Source organism: Cupressus sempervirens, chromosome 2, assembly GCF_028749045.1.
Source record: "Cupressus sempervirens isolate cs-2001-9-10 chromosome 2, ASM2874904v1, whole genome shotgun sequence".
Taxonomy (NCBI): Eukaryota; Viridiplantae; Streptophyta; class Pinopsida; order Cupressales; family Cupressaceae; genus Cupressus; species Cupressus sempervirens.
In genome coordinates this window covers 769,317,640-769,342,189 of record NC_143119.1, presented here as the reverse complement: position 1 = coordinate 769,342,189, position 24,550 = coordinate 769,317,640, and the positions used below count along the sequence as shown (strand labels likewise).

At 36.4% G+C, this 24,550-nt stretch overlaps 1 protein-coding gene across 1 annotated transcript in view; it reads right to left on the bottom strand.

Moving 5' to 3' along the window:
• Window positions 1–532: 532 nt before the first annotated feature.
• The window catches only part of LOC149575721 (TLR4 regulator/MIR-interacting MSAP protein), a 98,845-nt gene continuing 74,827 nt past the window's right edge, over window positions 533–24,550 (bottom strand). Inside the window, exons 8-9 of the mRNA XM_089815497.1 lie at window positions 1,946–2,037; window positions 533–831 (exon numbers count right to left, since the gene is read on the bottom strand). Coding sequence (XP_089671623.1) covers window positions 768–831; window positions 1,946–2,037 — 156 coding nt within the window. The 3' untranslated portion in view covers window positions 533–767. The remainder of the gene's footprint in view (window positions 832–1,945; window positions 2,038–24,550) is intronic.

The following is a 24,550-nucleotide window of genomic DNA, read 5'->3' as shown; positions in this document are numbered from 1 at the left end:
TGAATTCTAAATCCTTTCTATAAAAAAAATTGTTATCCATGTAACTCTACATCATTGCCATTGCCATTGTTTCCATGTTAAGAGGGCAATGAAAATTATTGTAAGGGAAATAATAGAGAGTTTTATCAAGTTGTTGAGGGATGATGAGCCACGTTATGTACATATAAACTTTGATGTATGGAAGCAGTGTTGAGAAGGATAGTGTGGCAGTCAATCCACGTCTCTAGTAAATTAGATCACTTTCTGTTGAAGAGAAATAAAAACATCCATGGAAAATTCCATTCAAAATGATCAGAAAAAACATTTCAAAACATGTGACTCATCGTCAAGATGCCTAAATAAGGCTCTTAACTTTGTTAAGAGAAACACATTTTTGAAGACAGATCAATGCAAAGGCATTAAAAGATAGTTCCACTAAAGAAATTACCCTATTCCATACAAGTCATTGCTAGGAAAGAAGAAAAATCTATGAAACTTAAAATAGTAGAATCTAATTAGAAAAAGTCACTTCACAAACAGTAAATATCTTCAATTTTCAATTAAGGCAAAAGAACTTTTTATTAGAATATGAGGGATTTTAAATGTATCAATGAAACATGTATCTCTACACAGCTCTGTGTAAATATCTGAAGCCATGCTGTCACTTCATTGTTCAAGCAGTGGACTTTTGAATTGTTGCTCCAGGTTTCTGTGCTTCACATTGGCAATTGACTTTCAAGATCAAAAGATAGTGGAGTAATGCAGATGATGCACTATTTGCATAAACTTTAGAGCTCGTCATCATCAATGCTCAGATCTACTGACACCTTTGGTTTATGCATGTTAGTATACCTACACATAAATTCCAAATGAGATAAGTGGTCCAGCAAATTTCAATGTAAAGTGCAATAGCAGAGAGCAAATCTCCATTTGAAAATTAATTTAAAATGAGCACATATTACATTCCTGAATGAAATTACTGATAAGGTTCTATGGGTTTGCGGTAGTTAGAGAGAAGATTATATTATATAACCTGAAAATCAAGGTTCAAAATCTAATAATAATTCAAAATATGTAACAAACATCATGGTATGTGATGATTTTGTATCTGGAATTTCTATTTCCAAATATATGTATATCATTACACCTAATTATCACTACTTAAATCTTATGCGTCTTTATTATTTAAGTAATTATTTTAATAACATTAGATATATGAAACTTATTATTGTGCTAAATAGAGAAATGAACAACTTTATGGAACTAAGACACTATGAAACAATAGGCACAGACAAAAAAAAAGTGCTAAGAGACATTGTGTACTCCAAGATCCTTGAAAATCGTATTTCAAGAGTAAATTATAATTCTACAAATCAGAAATTACAATTTACAATATTAAATCCGTTCAATTATACACTCGATTGCTAAATCTTAACTGCTAGTATACAAATCCAACTTGAGAAACAGCCTGCAATTTATGAACTGCCATTTAATTCCCCAACAGTCAATGTCACAAAAATAAAAATATCATCAAGTTGTCACCTACCTAAACCCTCATTTTCACTTTAAGCATATTGATGCAACAGCAAAAGCTCATTAAAACCATGTGATGCAAAATCAGGTTACCAGCGTTGAGGATTGTTTGTTCCTAGTTATTGAATCAAGTGCTCTATTCAAGGATAAATGATAAGTGATCACATTGCTTGGAAGTCATATTCTTCTTTAACCATCTTGATAGTCATGATCTAACATTAACTTGCTTATTTTGTGGCCTAACTCAACCAGCTGTAGCTTGGTTAATGCTAACAGAACAATTAGGCATGTTTAGTGATGTATTACATGCAACTGAATGCTTAAATCCCTCTTGGTATCTACAATCTACTCAATGCTTAATTTTTCAAATACAAAACCTGTTTTATAAAAAATATCAGTGAAGCAAGAGATTGCAAGAAAAGTGGAAACATACTTTATAGGATCACAATTCTTGGTAAGATCTCGACATAGTATGTCTTCAACAGCATCCACACTCATAGTTCCACTCCTGATTTTCTCTGCCAGCTGCCCATACAAATCAAGTTAACCGTACATGCCTTCGAAGAAATACTATTTTTGAAGTAATGAACATGAGATCCACCTTGTTTGTGTGTGTGTGTGTGTAACTTAGATCAGCAGTGACAAACATTCCTGATTTTCTCTGTCCAGTGACTTAAGTGAAATCCAGCAGAGTCATTATAATGAGACTCGTGATTTATTTAGTGTCTGAATAAATTGCAGCCACTGCTCCAAATAAAGTAACAACAAAATTCTGGAAACATATGAGAAAATATTAAAATGAAAAAATCAATTCCTTTGCAGAAAATCAAATCAGGTTAGCCTTTTCTGTAAATAATTGCTTTACAATGAGAGAATCGTGCAATTTCAATCTAAATGTTATACTGAATATCTAAAAGAAATCTGCTTGGGGCATGTTATTGTTAATTCTGTAACTTTTTATCATACTGATCATATCGATTTAATCTGATATAGCATGATAAATATAGGACAAAGTCTTTGCCATGTTCCCTTTATAAGATCGGTATCTATCCTTGCACTTTGGTTTAAGACTAATCTAAACTGCATTGTTTATGTTAGTAATTAAACTTAATTATTCTTGGAAAGTCACCAAATTTTAGAGGTTAGGCAAATAACTTTGGAAGAAACATGTCCTTTCCAAGGACATGTCCCTTGATTCCTATACATATAGAGGGTAAGGATGAAGTCTAAGAGCACACAAGAACAAAGACAAGTCTGCTCCTTAGTCATTACTGCCCTCATACGGATTGCAGAATTAAAAAACAGAATTCTGAATTACATTTCTAATTCATTTGAAGGCAATACTTTGAAGTTATTCTCAGCAAATCCAAAGTAGAAGAAGAGGATCGAATCTAGTCTATATTCAGTCATAGAAATTGCAGAGACTTTACATGGTATCAGAGCCTGGTTCCTTTGTGGGAAACTTAACCACTTGAAGGTAGATTCATTCAGATTCATTGGTGACGTTTATGAGGTTCTGAATCTAAATACCGCTGCTGAGGTAAGAAATAAGAGACCCCTCTGTAGATCAAAGAGCAGAAGCAAGGCAGCAGAAGCAGAGAGCAACAGATGTGGCATCCATTTCCAGGATCGGCCTGGCCGGATTGGCAGTCATGGGTCAGAATCTGGCACTCAATATTGCTGAGAAGGGATTCCCAATTTCTGTATACAACAGCACGGGGCCGCTGGATCGACAGCACAAAGTCCTTGGGGTTGTAGAAACCCTTGAGAGGCAACTGTCCTTCCTCCTTTGCATGCTCAACTGCTTGGACTGAGAAGCGTATTTAAATCCAGAGATGAGGTATTGCTGATTTGGGTGCTGAGAATTTTTGTAGTCTTTCAGTGGCCGTATTTATTGTGGTTGGAAGACACTGTGGCTGGTTATTTGTTCATCTGCAAATTGTGAGAAGTTACAATTGGATAAATGTATTGGTGGGCATCTGAAATTTATTGTCAAACGTTGAGGCTCACTGCTCACGAACTGTCCATATTCATTGTTTCTTCCTTGGCGGTTTTTTCCTCTACATATTCGAGCCAACGTGGCTAAGTTTTGGGTGTCACTATTGACCGTTCAACGTGGGATTATAGCCCACCAACTTGCTGCTGTCGGCCCTGTGATTTGGGCGCTATCAAGCCCTGTGTGTGGTTTTTAATGGATGCCAAAAGCAGCATTGGCGGGCATCCTGGTCCTAGCATGAGCATTATCTAATATCGGCGTCAGTATTATTGAGGCACATGGGTGGAGTTCTTTGGAACTGTGGCTGCGTTGGGAATGCAGATCCATCACCAGAAACTGTGTAATGATGATATATTTGAGAATCCTCTTATCTAGTGGGGCGAGGGATTAAAGATTCAATCATTTATTTGAGAAGGTGCATCGACGGAGCTCACATAGAGGGTATTATTGAAGATGATTCATATATATTATATTACTGTCATCTTGAACCGGACAGTTCTCTCTTGAGCATGGGTGATTACAGTTATCGAGTTTATACTGGAAGTTAATTGTATTTGGTTGTGTTTATTTTTATTTTTATAAGCCACTCTCCCATTAAGAGTGATACAACTGAGGTTTAAAGAAGATGTATATGACTGTGGATACGGACAAGAATGATTTGTGGGACAACAGTTCAGACCATTGTTCTGGCTATTACTGTCTGTTGACGTGACTGGGACATGGAGGCTGCCCAAGCCATAATTTGAGTTAGTCAATAACATAGGATATCATGTGTCCTAAACCAAAGCAACATCATGGTTTTATTCAAATAAGTTGAATCAGCATCTCAAAATAATTTTTCGATTAGCTGCCATGGTTTGTTATGGAATTTCTAAATCAAAGTGCACAGAGGGAATCGCCAAATGTCAAAGGGAATTATTTCCAAGAGCATTCGAACATTCCAGGTGCATTCTAAACATTGTAGAATTTTTTAAAGGTTGAATGTCAATAGGGATATTACATTATATTCATTTCTAAGTATGTGTTAAAAAATTAAACCCCTTGAGGAGTTATCTGTAAACTTTGGCTAGATAATGGGAGGGGATCTTACAGTGTACACATTAAGAGGGAGACCTACCAAAAGTAGTTAAACCTAAACTTCAAAGGAAGCAGATAGGAAACTTGTAAACTCTTCACTAAGAGAGTAGATAACATTAAGTGCCATGGACTTCAGTTACTTCAATTTGGTTTAAATACAATCATGGATAAATCGAGAACTTGCATACATGGATTGAATCCACCTTAGAGATGATCGAACCTAAGAGAGAGTTTATATATGGGCCTACTTTCACCTAATTTTTCATTATAAACTCTTCCTTTGGGGATTCATATGTATTAACATTTCTTTTCAAGACTATATTTAGCCTAGGCTACATTATTGGTTGTGTTTGTTATAATTATTAGCTATGTTATAGCAAAGACTAACCTCTTTTATATAGTTGAGTCTATAATTGAGATATTTGGATATTTTGCATGATCATTTCTTTGATATGTGAATATAGCATAGACTATATTATTTGTATGCATATGTGGCTAAATTCATCTATGTGATTATACTTTTATGATTTGTGGATAATCCATGGTTTGAGTCTTCTCAACTCAAGGATTGAGTACTTGGTGTGCTTAATGTCTAGATACTAGTACAAGAAGCACTTGGTGAATATCATGTATTTGATATTCGGATACCAGTACGGGTGACATCATAAACTTGATGTCAATTGAGTCCTTGTGACTCCTGGATCTTGGATCCACAGGTTAAGTACATGATGGACTTGATGTCAGGAAGTCATTACTCGTAGCATTTAGTGAATATCATGGACTTGATATTCGGCCAATGTTTTTGATATCGTGGATTTGATATCTACTGAGTCAATTAGACTCAAGAAACTAATACTTAAGAGCATATGCTGATAACTTTGAGATCTATATGAGTTTTACATCATGAGATGATGTTTGGAAATTGTTCCAAGGCCTAAAGGAAAATCTGTTGTTTCTTCTAAATGGATATTTAAAATCAAGCATGTTGTTGTCGATAGCATTGAAAAGTATAAAGCCAGATTCATAGCCAGAGGATTCTCAGATTCATATGTAAACGGGAGTTATAAGTGCGAAAATAAATTTGGGCAAAAAACTATTCAAGTAAAAAGGAGTTTGGTGAAAACGAGTTACGGTAGTTATGAACTACCTGAAGGGGTTCCCTTTTGAAGGGAAAATGCTGGAGAAAGTTCAGGAGGGACTTTTAATTTACATTATGCATAATTTACATTATGCACAAAGTGTTTTTGAATGTGTATATCTACAAGGAAAAGATCAAGAATGCATTTTTGCTGTATGTCTGAAAAAGTGAAATATTTTCATGAGTTATAATTTCTAGTTTTTCGTATGTTAAATCAGTGATCTCTTCGTGTATTGATGGAATACAATAGTCTCTCTGAACTATGTAATTGATATGACAAAGTGCATTCCTTTTATGGTATCTTGATCTGAATGTATTGGAATAGTATATCTTTTCATATGCCAGGGTTTTCTATTCTTCTCTGCTCATCATTTCATCTATACCGATATCCCTTTGTAATCAGTTATCCATTGTGGAGTCTCATTCGGTATGCATAGGTCTATCAGTGGAGTTTCTGCTATTCCCCTTGTTTAGTTTTATAGTTTATCCTTTTGTACTTAATAGGTGAAAAGTATGCAAAATTTCTAAATACCCACATCATATGAGGGAGATTGCAATCTGATAGTGATCAGATTCAATCTCTCCAACTGTTGAAACATTTGTCACTGCCCATAGGGCAAACAGAGTCATATGCGAAGAAGCATTCGCAATGACAAATCTGTTTACCAACAGGGCATTATTTTCAAAGCTAAGTTAAAATATGTCAGGAAACACAAACGAGAAGATAAAAACGAATCTATGAGTCTAATTCTTCACTATAAGGAAAGGCTTCAAAAATTTATGGTCCAAGATGCAACCAGAAAAGCTAAACCAGAAAAGCTACAACTTCACTTATTGAAATTCCTTAGTTACCCAGCTTTGTTGGTTTCCTCCAGAACCACGTCTGGTTCGGACTAGTTCAAAATACTGGTCCAGTTTGACCCAAATTCGAGTAGGGTTCCATTTGGAAGGGGGTGGTTTGAACCCACTGGTTGGAAATTCGAACCCGGGCATATTTGATGTACCCAAATCAAATTTGCATCGAACTCAGCCAAATTTCCAACTATGAACGGCTTATAAGTCATTTTTTATAACATTTTGATATTGTTTTGAGTTCCGCAATCCTAAAAAGTGAATGTAAATAGGTTATTTTGGCTTCTAACATCATTTGTGGTGTGCAAATAGGTGATTTTGTGAGAAAATAAATGATTGAGTGAACAATGATACTTGAACTTGTTATGATTCATGGATCATGATTTAATTTTAATGTTTTGAATCTTTGATGTTGAACTTGAAAATTGAAATATATGATGGTATGATCTTGATTCATGATGCTATGATTACAACTTACATGTTTTCTTGTTAAAACGATTAAATAATATGGTTTTATAATATTCTAAGCTTCTAGGCTTCATAAATATGTAGACATAATTTTTTTTATAATTTACACATGTTTTTGTATCAACGAACCCAAAAGAACCGAGAACCCTTTCCAAAATTTTGTCATACCGACAAACCAGTTCTTCGAACCTGTATTTTGAATCGAACTCGAACCGATAACTAAGGAAAATTCTATAAATATTCATTATAAAAGGAATCTATCAAGGAGTGAAAGGTGAAAGTAATAAAAGAGGTGAAAGTGAGAGTCGTACATGAAATGGAGGATATTAACATTATAATGCCTTAAAGTGGGACTACATTTTAAAGAATGACTTGATAAGGCTACTGCAACTATATTCTTCCCCCCTTTGATATATACAATGTCAAAATTATATGCCTGCAATCAGTTCACCCACTTTTGTTGCCTAACACTGAGATCCTTTTGGTTCATTAAGTACTTGATGATGTTATGGTCATGATGATAAACTTACCCCCAACTATGCATGGTTTAGATTTGGCCAGGGCATGCATAATGACCATCTCTCTAACATAAACATAGTAGCTTCTCTACACACCTCTTGAATTTCTTCTCTCAAATGCAATTAGGTGCTCCTCTTGCCTCAAAAATGTTCCTATGCCCTCTCTTAAAGCATCACATTACATCTCAAAAAGCTTTAAAATTCTGGTATTGCCAATACCAGACATGTAGATGTTACCTTCTCTAAATGTTCAAAACACTATGCTGAATCAAATAATAATAAAGCTCCCTTTCGTCAAATCTGTAAGTGGAATTACAATTTGTGATAAGGCCTACAAACCTCGTTTGGAATCCACAAAGACCAAAGAATCCCTTAAGCTATGTGTGATTTGTTGGAGAAAGCCATCCAACAATAACCTTGATCTTCTCAAGATCAACTCACATTCCCTTTGCATTAATGATGTGACCAAGATAAAGAAGCTTTGTCACACCAAAGTCACATTTAGACTCCTTATCATATAGACTCACTCGCTAAGAAGCTCAATATCTCCTCAAGATGCTGCTAAGCTCCTCCCATGTCTTACTGAAAATCAAGATTTCATCAAAAAATATCAGAAAAAATCCCTCAATTGTTTCCTGAACACCTAACTCATACAACTATGGACAGTGGTCAAAACATTTTTCAATCCAAAGAATGTCTAAAATAGCATATAAAATCAGTCCACTCAATATCCTCTTTCTTCAAATTTATCTTACAAAACTATCAAGCCGCATACAACTCATCTAGCTTGGGAATAGCACTATTGATTTAATTGTGTTTAAGTTTGGGGCTTTGCAATCAATACACTTCCGCGTCATTCTAGCAATCATTGGTTTGGCTCCCTCCTCTAACTCAATAACGTGCCTATTCCCCTCAATGTAGAAATTCATGGAAAATATTCCTAAACATCTTGGTATGTCTGAATAGAAACCTCTGATCATATATATTGTTTTTATGCTGATCTAAAACTGTAGCTAGCCTTGGCATGATGAAACACTCTGCTGCCCACTCTTTAGCTAATCATGTCTGATCAAGCACTCCATCCTTTTAAGTGATACTATTTTGGGCCCTCCATCTGAAAGTCCTTCAAGTACCACTTTCCTTGGTGTTCAAACCTCATTTCAAGCTTTTGTAGATTCAAAGAGAACTCTACAAGTGATACCATCAACGCCACTTGAATAATACTACGCTCCCCCGAGTTTCCGAAACAGGAACAAGGGAAGGTGTGACAGGTTTCTAGGACGGCAAAAAAATTTGCCGATTTTGAGGACGAGGGGAGGACAAACAGGGACGGCTATATAATTATAGGGAAAATATAAAATATATAGGAAAATTTGCATGTACATTACATTCATATGAAGAAATGGATAAACCATGCCATTTAAACATCATATAACCTTAACATACAACATTTCAATAGTCAAACCCAATGCTTAATATGCTATAATGCATTCATAATTTGGTATTATTGTCAATGTGCATGTAATATTAAAATAATAACATAAAAAATGTAAATATACACAAGAACATATTTAGAAATTCTTTTTCAATAGCAACAAGAACAATAAACCACCTTCCAAATTGAAACACACTACTATCATTTAATTCTAAGACTACACTTCTAGTTCATTGCAAGTGGACTAATATTAATACAAAAAGGTCCTCTATGCAATTTTGATCATGATATAGGTTTGTTACAATAAGAGGGTATCTTGATGCAACTTCCAACATTCACCATATCTTACACAAAGGACCCAAATCAACCCAAGACCAACCAAGCACTGATGTATTGCCAAAAAATGACATAGGGATGCACGTTCTAGGTCAATAATGTACTTTTCAAACTTTCTCAACACCTTGCAAACAGTCTGCTATATAATTCTGAGCTTGTAGCGTCACTATAACAGCTATATTAATTCCAGGATTCTTAATGTAATGTTGTCAAATACTAATCAAAGGGCCTTATATAGTAAGAAATAACTACCAAATAGTAATAAGCATGTTAGGGTGAACTTGTAAGGAGGGGTCCACTTTAAAATTTTAAAGGAAAATGTTTTATGAAAGAAAAATATTTTATAAGTTCTGATGTCTATAAAATTGGGGTTGCCCATCCATCCCAGGGACTTCCAAGGCATCCCCAACCGTCTCCAAGATGTAGGTATCTCCCAAAAAAAAATTCTTTAAGTCCCCAAGTTTCCCAGATGTTTCTTAGGAATTTTCAAAAAAGAGGGACGAGGTGAGAACATCCTCTAGCCGTCCCGAAGTCCCCGAAATGTTTATGGTACGGGGAGGGAATTTTTAGGCCCAGGACGCGTCCCTAGATAACATGGAAAAAATAACATCATTGACAACCATGTCAAACGCATAAAATTCACATTTAAGCTCATAATCACCCAATTGTATATGCAGATTAGAAATCTTACGAGTAAAAGGAAAGCTTATACCTATTACTTACCATCAGCTCAAATCTATTGTGCTCTTTAGTTCACAATCCCTTCATAACTACATATCTCTCATCAATGTAATCATATGTAGCTCCTGTATTAATTAAAACAAGTACTCGTGGGTTTTGTATTAGACCTCTCGCCTTGAACGTGTTCACCTTTCGATCATGATTGATTTGTGCAATGGTCCTATCATCCTTGTACTCCTCTTCAAATGTATTTCAAAATTTAGTCACAACTGCTCTACTAATAAAACTGTTCTGATTTTTTTGATGTTGATTCATCAACAAAAAAATATTCTAGTTCCTTAGCTTTTGCTTCCATACTGCACTTAAGGTTTCATGGCTTATGTTATTCCATTTCAAATTGTTTTTTTTCCTTGTCCTCCTTATGTGGGAATCCCTTAGATTGAAATGTGCTTCTACAAGTAGAAGCCTCCATGCCTCTAGCATTTTTATGGCCTCTTGTAGAGTAGGCGAATTGAGAGCCTTAATCTAACCTCTCAATGGATTTGTTAACTCATCCTTGAAAAGAAACATCAATGCTTCAACTGTGCCAACTCCTTCAAATGTGCCAACTCCTTAAAATGCAGCCTTGGATCTTTCTTATCGAGTCTCTCAATCAACCTCTCCGTAAATCTGCAAATAAATGATCCAATAATGTCCCATGGTGATCATCCCATGATACAACCATTCATGTGCAATGCCATCAAGATGTATACTTGCATACTTAATGACCTCTTTCTCTAGCATAGGATTGGACTTGAAATAGGTATCTACATCTGGACCCAAGCTTAGATGAAGTCTTCCTTGAACCATCGCAATAAGGTAGAGTCGGTTTCTCTACTTTCTTTTGCAAGCCATAATGGATAGGGCCCCAAACAAATTATTCATTAATCCTCAACTTTCACTAGATGCAATAAAATATTTCAATAGGCAGCAACAACATGGATCACTCTTTTCAACTACCTTATCCTTTGATCAAAACATTTAGATAATCACTATTATACTTAGAAGCCAAGCCTTCTGACTTCCACAATGCTATATCCTAGGAAACATCCATATTTTTTCCTGAATAATTCACTAAATTTGTATCCAAAGGAGACTCCACAAAATTGTCTTAGATGTGAACTCCGTCACAAGTCCACCCTTTAGGAAGAGCTAGGTTTCCATCCAACCCTTTTTCCAATCTTATGAAGGTCTTTGTCCTAAAAAATTATGAACCATCAAACAAATTCTTAAGCATGTTTTACTTCACCCAGCCAGTCTCCTTATTAGGAACTCCAAGAAACATCTAGAAGATTAGGTTGACTTTAATATTTCACATAACTGGAAAACTTTGCTTAATAATGTTAATTTTTTTTTTTCACTTTATTTTATGATTAAATTAATTAATTGAAGTCGTCCAAAAGAAATAAAAATTTTTTTTGGGCAACTTAATCAAGTCACTTTATAAAACTTTGGTGACATTACAATCAAAAAGTGTTTTTCACCACTTAAGTGATATAATTCATCACTAATATTGAAAAGCATGTGCAATTTATGACTAACTAATTGTTGGCCAAGCATTTGTATCTGTTGGTAAACAAATTTGTCATTGTAGATTACAAAGTGATTCACACAACGAGAAGTGACAAATATCCCAATAGATAGAGAGATTGAAATGAAATCAGTTGGATACCTTGAATAGTCTCTTGTCCACCTCTTGGGATCTTTCTACTACGTTGGTTGGTTATTAGAGTGACATGTTCGAACTAGAGGGAGAACAATACTGGCTGTGAGCTTTCTTTGAGGAGTTGGGGATTGATCCTACACTATATGAAGATGTGATTTTAGACGATATGTGCATCGGTGCTTTTCCTCTCTTTTGAGGGTCGTTACGAAATGATCACTTCTCATTTTGATCTTGTAACAATAAGAATATCGTAGGACTATGTTTTTTGTAATTACAGTGGTTATTTTCAGAAGGCATAAATATGAACAATTGGAAGCTTGTCACTTCCCCTATCTCTACAAAGGGGAAACCACAACCGATATATATATATAGGAGATAGATATAGATAAAGGAGAGGAGGGAGTATATAAAAAAGATTTATGTAACTGTACCATTCCAAAATGAATATAAATGAGTAGACCCTTTTCAAATGGTGTTATGTGCATATCATTTGCCTTTTACTAAATTTGGTCCTTTGTGATTAGTGAATGTATGAACTCAATTGCTATTTTCAAGACTTTTGTAGAACTGTTGTTTGCCCTACAGTTTCACTTGATCATCAGAACGTCATAACGAAGTTTGTGTCTTATGCTTTTCTATTTAGATGGTTTCCTATGAAGAATTAAATTCAATTCAACTACTGGAATGTAGTACACTTAATGGATTTGCATTGATAGGATTAAATAGTTGATTGTTTGTACCGAAGGCTAAAAACTGTCTCACAGGGTTGCAAATGAGGGTTTGGTAAAAGGGTGACTCGATTAGCCCAATTGGAACAAGGGACTAGTCTTGTATTCTTTTAATTTGGGTTTGAAAACTCATTATATATTTAAAAGAGTTCACTCTTTATTTTCACGCAATGAGGAATTAAGATTCAAAGTAGAATGTGGTTAGCAAGTTGGAAGAATAGCACTCAACTATTTCCGACACATATGCCAAGTTGGAAATAGCATTCAACAACAGTTAGTTAAATAAGCCAAGAGATTATGAAATTTAAGGAAGAACAAGTGCACCCACCTTAATGTAGTTGAGCCAAAAGTGCAAAGGAATTTGATTATCTTAATCATTCATGTTCCTTGGCTAAAACCTTGTAATGTCCCCTACTGGGAATTTAATTTAATTATTTCTCCTTATACTTAACTATTTCATATAATCTCTCTCTCTCTCTCTCTCTCTCTCTCTCTCTCTCTCTCACGTGCGCGCGCTATATATATATCAATTCTAAGAATCATGTCTTTTCATAATAATTATATATTAAATTGATTACATAATTATATTAACAATATAGATTATATAAGTTTAATTATTTATTTTTTTGCAAAAAGAGGGGTAAAAATTTATTAAGATAGAAAGGAATACAACAAGGAGAGCTCAACAAGGAGCTCGATCCTGAGCAACAAGATCATCAAATTCTTGCACCATCTCAAAGGACCGTTGCCTCCTATCCCTAATATTCCAACCCGGATCATGATTAGAAGCCCATTTGGCTAAACAATCAGCAGTTCTATTCCATTCACGAGGAATATACGTGAACCTAATGAACTGAAAAGAGGAAGAGAAGAAAAGAATTTGCTTAACAACAATGGCCAGCTACCAACTAACATCCTCAAGCTCTTGCGAAGAAAGCATGTTCACCACCACCTGGGAATCAGACTCACAAATAATCTTACTCCATCCCCGCAAGCAACACTGTTCCACAACATATAAAATAGCCTAAGCTTCCATGAAATTGTTAGTATAATCACCCTTATGAACTGAGAAGAAAAATTTAACATCCCCAGAGCTACAACGAGCCACTCCGCCAATACCAGCCGGACTAGGATTCCCACGGGAAGAACCATCAGTGTTAATTTTCAGAACTCCACAGGGAGGAGGAGTCCAGTGCCCATCCCGGTTAACCCGACCCTTCCTCTAATGGTGAAGCTGCCTGGACATAGAAGGAAACCTATGAGCTGCAACCCCATCCTGCAGATGAAAATTGAGGCGATTACAGATAGCAAGATCAACCGGATCCATACCCCCATCAAGCTCACACTTCACAAGAATAGTTTCCTAAAGAGAATGTGATATTTTCCACCAAAGATGCAAAACACCAAGCCGAACATTTTGGAATATGAGACGATTCCTCTCCAACCAGATATGCCAAAGCATGAAAAATGGGCCAGCAATCCAAGCAGCATGGAGAGAAGAAGACTTGGAGGGAGCACTACCCAAGCGGGCCCAAAACTCAGGCAAAGAGGAAGCATGCCGACAAGAGCAACCCCAAGCGCTCCACCAAAGGTGCCATATCTGAGTAGAATAGGAGCAATGGAAGAACAGATGGGAGACAGACTCCTCTCCATTACCACACAAAACACAATAAGAGGGGCCCTGAAATCCACGTTTACAAAGATTATCCCAGGTAAGACAACGGTTGTGAGCCACTAGCCACATGAAAAAATTGCACTTGGACCAAGAAACTTTATTCCAAACTTGCTTCCACCAAGGAACCTCAGCATCCCCAAATAATTGTCTAGTTATCTCCTGACACCCAGCAGAGACATGATATTTACCAGACAAGGTATCGCCCCAAGCCAAAACATCTGGACCAAGCAAAGAAGAACACTCTCTAGAGGCCAGAATTTGAGAAAGCTCCTGACGATCCATGTCTGTACCTCCAGGAGGCCAATCAGAAGAATGCTTCCATCTGTAACCAACAACAGGTCCCAATTGATAAGAAGTCTTGTAATGAGCCACTTTATCCCATCCAGTGGCAAGAAAAGAGTCACAAAGAGGCTGAAGATGAGGGTATATGGATAAAATGGAAGGGAATCCATCCCAAGCATCAGACCAAAACAAAGCCTGAGAACCTCCTTTACATATCCAGAACAGACCCCTCTTCACCAACATCGCACCTGTCTTCAAAGTATGCCAAACCATTGAGCCACAACCTTCAAGAGGAAGTGCAGAAACAGAGCAAGATCAGCACCATGAAAATATTTATGAGTGATAATACGAGCCCAAAGTTGATGTTGTCCAGAGCACCATCGCCAATAAAGTTTAGCAGCCAAAGCTTGACTACTCAATAAAGCAGATCGAAGACCAAGATCACCCTCCTTTTTAGGCCTACAAACAGTTGCCCAATTAACCAAGCTCCATTTAGTACTACACAAATTACCACTCCAAAGGAATTGTCGAGAAAGAGCATCAAACTCCTTGAGAAAGTAAATAGGTGCAGCGTGAACCATGCTTCTATAAGTAGGAAGAGCTTGGATAACAGCTTGAAGAAGAGTAACCCGAGCAGCAGTAGAAAGCCATCTATGAGTCCAATGATTCACTTTATCCTGAAGCTTGGTAATCAAATTTTGCCAGAAGAGACGTGGCTGCCTGGAAACAGCAATAAGAATGCCAAGATAAGTCAAAGGAAGTGAACCCATCTGAAACTGTAGGATACCAACAATCCTGTGCTGAATAGAATCAGGAGTGTTAAAAAAGTAAATAAAAGATTTGTGCTCATTAACTTTCTGGCCTGAAGCTGCCAAATAAACGTCCAAAGCATGTCGAAAGGCTTCAGCTTCCTTGATCCTAGAAAGACCGGCAAGAGCAGAATCATCAACAAATTGAAGATGGGAAAGAGAAGGTAAGCCATTACCCCACCGCCAGCCTTGAATAGAATTCTGGGACACCTGATGCTTAATGAATCTACCCAAGCCTTCAGCCATGATGATGAATAGATATGGGGAGAGAGGGTCACCCTGGCGGAGGCCTCTAGAAGCACCAAATAGTTGAGAAGGTTGACCATTAATAAGAACAATAAAGAGGCAGAAGTAACACAACTCATAATCCAACTCACCCAGTCAGAGCTAAATCCAAAAGAAAGAAGAATACTCCTTAGGAAGCTCCATTTAACTCTATCATAGGCCTTAGCCATATCCAGCTTAACAAACATGGCTCTCTCCCTTGTAGTAGCCATAGAGTGAATAGCCTCAGTAGCAATAACCACCCCATCCAAAATTTGTCTGCCGGCAACAAAACCACCTTGTTCTTCTGAGATAATAATGGGAAGCCATCTTTTCAGTCTCTCAGCAATCAACTTAGTAATAACTTTGTAAACCACATTACATAAGGCAATTGGTCTAAAAAACTCCAATTGATTAGCACCCTCTCTCTTAGGAATAAGAGTCAAGAATGTAGAGTTCAAAGCTCGAAGCATCTGCTTGCTAGCATAGGATTCTTTAACCACCTCCAAAAAATCATGATTAATGATGTCCCAAAATTCCTGAAAGAATTCAACTGGAAAGCCATTAGGACCAGGAGCCTTCCCCTTAGGCATGCCAAAGACCACCTGCTCCAGCTCTTCCAAAGAGATAGGACGCATGAGATAATCATTCATTTCCTGAGTGATAAGGGAAGGAATACAGGACAAAATAATATTTTCTTCATTATCAGTAGGAGGAGAGTCCTCAGAGAAGAGGGTAGAGAAGTACGAAATAGCCTCCTGGAACAAAGCTGGCAAGGAATTCAGTTGGATACCTTGAGAATTAACCAAAAAAGAGATAGTGCTCTGATTCCGACGAGATTGCACTGTTTTATGGAAAAAAGCAGTGTTTCGATCACCTTCCTGGAGCCAATCAACTCTAGCCTTTTGCTTCCAAAAAATTTCCTCTCGAAGTTCCCATTCTTTTAGAGCTCTAGAAGCAAGGGATTCAGCCTTGCCAAGATCCTCTGAGAAACCTCGATCTCTAATCTCCCTTGTGATGACATCAAGATCTTCTTGAGCAAGCCTCTTCATAAAGTGAAGGTTCCCAAAGCATTCCCTATTCCATATCTTGAGCTTCCTTTTAACATATTGAAGCCTTTTAGAAAATGAGAACATTGCAGTAACCATATGCAGGAGCGCCATCTTTCCACCAACAAAAAACAAAATCATGAAGAGAGGAGTCACGAAGCCACATCAACTGGAACTTAAAAGGAGGATGCTTCGGAACATAAGCCCCTATAGCGGAAAATTTGATTGGCCAATGATCTGAACCCCTCCAATCGAGGATTTCTGAAGAGATAGTAAGGGTGCCACTAACCCAGAAGCAAGAAACAAGAAATCTATCCAGACGTTCTGAGATAGCAGCAACACCAGTCCTGCGATTATTCCAGATATAGAGACCATTAGAAGGCTTAACATCAGAGAGATGCAAAAGAGATATGTGTTGCCAAAGAAGAGCAAAAGAAGGCCCCAATCTAGCCAAACCACCATGCTTCTCCTCCAGACTTAAAACTGAATTGAAGTCCCCTGCTAACACCCAAGGATGATAAGGATGACAATTTCTAACATATTGAATATGTTCCCAAAGTTCCTCCTTTCCCACAAGATCAACAGGTGCATACACATTAGTAACCATGATTACCTCTCCTGAGTCTAGAGCAAAAGCTACCATAGAGAGAGCTGAGCAAGAAGACATCCAGCCAAGAGGAGAAATTTTTTGAGGATCCCAAAATATAGCTAAACCACCAGCACTGCCTGTTGCCCCAACACACTGGCATTGGCCACGAGACCAAATACTAGAGGCATGTTGGACCATAGACTCCACAGAGAGCTTAGTCTCTTGGATACAAAAAACATCAGGACTATGATCAACCACCAAGTTATGAATAGCCTTTTGTCTAGGGATGCTATTCAACCCCCTTACATTCCATGAGAGAATAATCATCATTGGGTAGAATTGGGAAAATGAGAATCCAAAGGTTTCATTGAACCAGACTCAATCAATATATCTCCTGTGAGTTTAATCTTCTCTTGGTCTGTTTTGCGCCCACTCCTGAGAGGGGGAGTAGAAGAAGCTCGCTTAAAGGGTCGAGGCAGCAACCCCAAGGGGAGAGGAGATCCCTTGCCCTTACTTGATGGTAGCACATCCTTAACCAAGTCAGCCAAAACAACATCATTATCTTCCACCACTGCAGGAGTCACCAGAGCCTCTGTCACAGGAGCTACAGGAACCTCACAGTTCTGATATACTACAACTTGAGATGCCCCACAAGCATCATTAGGAACTGATCTCTCATCTGGGCAAACTGGATCAGAAGAGATAGGAGGAGGAATACCCTCCTCTAGAACCATACTATCCAGCACCTCAAAGCGGTTAAAACCTAAATCAGATAATCTTTCTTTCAAAGGCCTCTTTTGACCACGTCCCTTAGCTCAAGGGCGAACAAGGATAAATCCATCCTTATCCTGCATTTGAGCCTTACCCTTACCTGTAGCATCTTGCGGATTCATCCCCTTGGTAGTATTAACCATTTGAGATTGTCCTTTCCCTGTAGTATCTGCCAAACCACCAGCATTGCCAGCTGTAGAACCATCCACTCCTTTGAAACTCGAGTTACGGGGGCACTGACGCTGTAAATGACCATACTCATGACAAATCCGGCAACGGAAAGGGAGGGATTCATAATCTAACTGCTGCACCCAAGAAGAATCCCCCAAACAAATTTCCAAAGAATCTGGTAATGGGTTATTCAAATTAATTTCAACACAAATTCTAGCATAAGAAATAACCTTTTTATCGAGGGATTGATGTGCGATCGCAGCCGGCTTCCCCAAAAAAGCAGCAATTTGTCGAAGGATGTCTTCACGCCAAAATTCCAAGGGAAGACGAGGCAAGCGAACCCAAACTGGCACTGTTGAAGGGAGATCCTCAGCAGAATTAAAACCTAAATGCCAAGGTTTGACAAATAACCCCACATGGTTGTAGAAATAAGGGCCTCCTTCAAAAACACGATCACGATCAGACATGCAAGAGAATACAACCAAAAAATAACTATTCCCTGCCAACATAATCTCCATATCGCCTTCCACCTGCCAAGAGCGGCGGATCCATGCCTCAAGAGCGGATAGGGAAATCCGGATTCCAAGAAATTTGCATATCAAAGCATGCTTAGTCCAATAATCAATGTCCTCCATTACAGCCGTTGGAGGAATAACCAAAACAGGGCGATCATGGCTATGCGGAAAACAACCATTAACTTTTTTCAGCTTGGAGCTCTCCCCTGAATAAAACGATTCAGATCGCATTGCATGCATAGTTGGAGAAGAACCATCTGTTCTCACCAACGGAGAAGAAATCCCAGGCCCTGCCATGCAAACAATAAAACCCCAATCCAAAATTGACTGCAGAAGATTTCCAAAAACACCGATGCAAATTATGTCCAGTAGCTAGCAATCCAAACAGAACAGAAAAATAGTAAAGATCAAACACCAAGAACAGGCTAGGGGAAAAACCCTAGCCCAACCGGCAGCCAACGCTTCTCCCAACAAAGTGTTGTTTTGGTATTAAGTTTAATTATATATATCATTAAAAATGATATATTTAATAATAATAATAATATATATTAATAAGAAATATAATTTACTATTAATATATAATTAATATAAGTTTAATTATATTAATTATATATTAATAGTAAATTATATTTCTTATTAATATATATTATTATTATTAAATATATCATTTTTAATACTATTGCATAATATATTTACTCTATATAATATTTAATTCTCATATTTCAATATTAATATATTATGCAATAATTATAGTAAATTAAACTATAGCATTTTAATATTTTATTTATTTATTTTGAAAGGGATATCACAGTTCTCTCTCAAATTTTGCTTGTCCTCAAGCAAAAATCATTTATACATGACTTTTGTAGAACCATCATACAAAGCATATAATTGGATGCAAAAAGATTTTAGTAATCATCACTTATATAAATGCATGAAAACATTAAGCAAACATGATGTAGACATATAATACATGCATTCTTGATTAATGCCTTACAATTCACTACATTCAAGAAGATGATTTACAAATTTTACTTCTTCAATAGAATACTACAACCACAAGTGATCATTAGTATGCATGTGTATGTATAAGTTTCAAGAAAATGTGAGTCAAGATAATTTATTCCTAGCGAATCATACTTCCACGCAAGGTGGCTTACTCAAGGGAATGCTTGTTTTGTTTCACACTTATTATCATTCTTTAGTCGACAAGAACACTAGGGATGTAAAAAATTGCTTAGGCACCAACCCAATGGTCTTCCTCATGGTTTCTATCGATCCAAGCACACAATCCCATCTTGGAAGGACCTCAAGGCAACTATAAAGTAATAAACTATATCTGAGTTAAAAAGGTCGTGTTATTTTGATTATAACTCTAATCTAGAAGGAATGCTAAGATGCAATAGATTGCATTGACACCAATCTTAACAATCTTCCTCAAGGTTTTTGTGGATCCTGTTGGGTGGATATTTTGCAACCGACAGTTTTCGGTAAAAATCCAGTCGCAAAATAGGATGACCAGCCACAGCATGTGAGAAAGAATCTCTCCTACCTTAAGGGGAAGGCTCCCCCTTCTCATCATTCCTTAGATCAACTCAAGGTAAGCAAGAAGTTGAGAGATTTTGTAAGGGGTGTTACCAATATTCTTTCCTCTTAGCTTCAAGAAAAAATTCACTTACCCACAGAGCGAGCAATGGGCAGGAAGAAACCTCAAACTATACTTCTATCTGAAGTTGTAAATGGTCACATCGATAAACTAACACTAACTCAAAGGCTAGCTGAAAGCATACCAATTTGGTTCTAAGTCCTGTTTAACCTATTCTATAACAATAAACTCTACCATTGGAGCACAAAGACTTCCAGAAGTAGGGAATTCTAACTATTTTTCGTGAATTTGAGATGGTAATACAAGCTAAAGTCAAAGCTCCTAGTCTATGTATTGCCACAACCGCACCGAGTCAACGCTTCGACTCTGATTGCTTCTTAAATCACTATGCTCTATTATTGAACACACAATAATAACATAAATCAAAGACAATAGGCACAAATTACAGTCAAAGCTTCTAATTTGCTCTATCACAATTGCTTCCATTCAAAGCTTCGAATCCAATTGCTTCTTTTATTCACTTTTCTCCCAAATTCATATTACACAATTAAAGTTATGCTTGCACAAAATGTGGCAAAGCTTTCTTGCATACAATAAAGATGTTTTTTACAATGAGGGGGCACTCCTTTATATAGGCACAAGAGTTGAGAAAAAGATGGAGGAAAAAGTGGGAGTAACTCAACCAACTTTGACCTAGTCTAACTAAAAGAGAAATTATAGGGTTACATGCAACTGCACGTGCAAGTAGCATTACATGTTTTACATACACATGTAACTTGCAATACATGTAATTACATTTTTTCGTGCCATGCATCCTTTCCAACTACAAATATGAAAGAAAGAAGATGAAAAAGAAGGAAACAATCCTAGGGATTGTCCTGAAAGGCCTTGTACTTGGCGACGTTATCCCAAATAATAACAGGATTGGGAGTTCTTGTATTTTGTGCCACTGCATTCACCTTGATAAACACGGTGTTGCATCTTTTGACAACCTCTGACTTTGATGAATTGTCCATTGTCATTTGAAAACTTGATGTGATCCAATTTTTCTCGCTCAAGTTGTTGTGAATTCTCTTTTGTAGATCAACACAAATTGGAGTCTCTAAACACTTTGAAAACCTTCTCAATGGTGTCCAGATGTAAATTCGGAACAACTTTCCATCAACACCTTTACCTCTTTTTTTTTTTTAAATAAAGTGCTTGGCGCATGGGAATGCATGCAAATGATAACTTTTGACTTTTAAAAAGTGACTTGGGCTTTCAAGATGTAATTGCATGAAAAATGACTACATGTAAGTGCAACATGTAACAAGGAATGAAGGATGAGATGGAATGGGAAGGCGGATGGCGGATGAGCTTTTACATGTAAGCGTGAATGGAAGATGAGGTGCAAAGCATGGAAAGATGAAAAAAATGGAAAAGTATGTATTCAGTCATGGAGGTGTGAAGGCATATGGGGAGATGGAAAATGAAAAATGGAAGAGGAATAATGAACTTTATAGTCATCTTTGGTGAAAAGGTGAAGTCAAAGTACATGGAAGATGAAAATGACATCTTTTTGACTTTTTAAAAAGTGACTTTTAGTCAAAATTGGACCTTTTGGATGCAACTACACGTAAGGCTTTTCGTGTAATCGTGTCGTGCAAGTGGATGCGAAAAGTGAGATGAGTGAAAATAGAAATGGAAAATGGAATTACATACATGTGCAAATGGTGAATGAGATGAAAAACATGTAATCGCATTTGTCAGATGAGATGCAAAGTGTTGTGACATGGAAGATGCAAGTGGAATGTGACGATGCTCTTGCATGAAATGGAAAGTGGAGTGAAGTGAAACGTGCTCAAGTTCTTGGGAAAGAACTTGCAGTTTCTTCCAAAAGAAGAAAAATGAAAAAGCGAGCAAGCAAACAACAAAAAACAAGCACAAAACAAACACATGCCTTTGGTCTTAAACTCGAACATGTCAATATACAAATTGCTTTGAAGTGCAAATTCGAATTTGGAATTTGGGAAAATTCCAAAAGTGTGAAAATGAGAGTTTTCATCATTTTTAAAGGCAAAATGCACTTTTCATGGCATATATATGGACAAGTGTGCAATAACAAGTCATAATATGCATGAAAATAGCAAGATAAGCATGAATCAATGAGCAAGTTCGGAAATGTCCACTTACTTGGAGGTTAAAGAGTCAAAATACCAAGTTTTATAGACTTGAAGACCAATCCTCCCTCAAATCTGGATTTTCAAACTTCTTTTTGACTTTTTCCATACTTGCATGTAATGGACATTCAATGGTTGAATTTGACATGAGAAGGCCAAAAACGTGGTCTCCAAAGACGAGCACACATTAAAACTCAAAAATGACCTCTCTTGATCCAATTGTATGGATTGAAATGCCATTTTTTGAGTTTTTTGAACAAAAGCGTGACTTTTAAATGCAAAAATCTGGGCTGTTTTTCCAAAAACGTGGCCAAACAATGCATGTTTTTGAGTCATTTTTAAATTGTGAATGCATATACATGGATCCAAATGTAAAAAAGTTGCTTGAAAACGCATAAAAGTGGATTAAAACCCCAATTTTCTAGGCATTTTAAGCAAAAACGTGAATCATAAAAGGCATGAAACAAAAATGTTTTGGCTTTTAAACACCAAAACATGAGTCACAATGTAATGTAAAACAATTAAAAAGCCAAATTGATTTCTCTTTGGGCCAAAAATGATGTTTTTTGAAGATTTTTCCAGAAACATGCCCTTGGAAGGAGATTGAAAAAACCTTTTTTTAGCAAGATAAATCCATTCTTGATGCTAGAAAATCCATTGCCAAACAAGACCGACCTTATCCACCAAGTAAATCTCTCACAATGAGCAAAATCGGGTTCTTTGAGAGCAAATGCATGTGTTCTTCCAAAATCGGACCTTTTGCGGTGATATGCATATTTTAAAATATTTTAAAAACTTTCACCAAAGAAAATCAAACCTTTTGGAGTGCAATGCATATTTTAAGTTGTATCTCATTTTTTTTATGCAATGACATAAAAATTCACCTTTTTAGGTTTTGATGTAATGACATCAAAAAGGTCCACTTATGTTTTCAAGTTGAACTTTATATGGAATGACATGTAACATGTCCACTTTTGATGGATTTTACATGTAATTGCATATAAAATGTCCACTTTTGATGACTTAAAAGTCATTTAACAAACATTTATCCATTTAATCTCATTAAAATGTTACTTTAATGGGACATAAACAATATTTATATATCATATTAAAAATATAACACATAAATATCATTTAAAAAGTAACATTTAAATGAGCATTTGATTTAAATATCAAAAAAAAAACTGAAACTATATAGTTTATACAATGACTTTAAGTGAAAAATCAAAAAGTAACTCAACTTAAAATTATAACATAAAGTGCACTATAGTTGCTTTAAGTGAAAAATTTAATGATAAAGTAATTTAAAAACATAACATAAAATGAATTTAAATTATATTTTTCAAAAAGTGAATGTCAAATTGAAAATATAACATGATATTTTTAATTCATGTTGCTGCACCAAAAAGGTCCACTTTTGAGACACTAAAACCGCCATCTCTCTTGACTGACAACTACGATTAAGCTCTAGGTTAGACAAAATCGAAGGGAAAACTGAAAGCCATGACATGAGCGAAACCAAAGGACTAAAAACCAACAAACGAAAACTCCAAAGCAAAAAAAAGGATGATGAAGGGCTCAAAAATCAAACAAACGCTCGATACAAAGAAAAACGAAAAAAGACTTGACAAAAGTCTTCAATAAAACAATTTGATAAACGAATTGAAGTAGATTGATTGATCAGCATTAAGCAATTGAATATCAAATTCAACTTAGAGAGACGCGAAACTAGCTTGATAAAGTTTCGTGTTATTACCTGCATTTTGTGGTGACAAAGTACAGGACAACGGATCCAAGCCCTTAATCCCATCTTGGTTAATCCTCAAGGCATCTTACAAGGACATTGATCCTTACCCATCTCGATGTAACCAATTGGTTGGATTAAAAAGGTCTACACTATATTGTATCTCTACCTATCCCTTCTAGCCCTTAGCAATAATAACTGGTTTAAACATGGATGTTAATTTAAGTGAACGATCTGATATCCACTTATTAGACTATGTAGAATATACCTAAAATAGATGATAATGATTATGTGATTGATCTAACTGTATCTGATATATTTGCAGATCCTATGTAAATACTTTATCTCTCTATATTCCCTCCTACTGTAGAGTTATTTTCTGATGATACCACTGTTGTGAGTTCTAACTCTGCCACTAAACTTTACCTTCCCCACAAAGTGTTTCTAAAGTTACCAAATCTATGCATTGA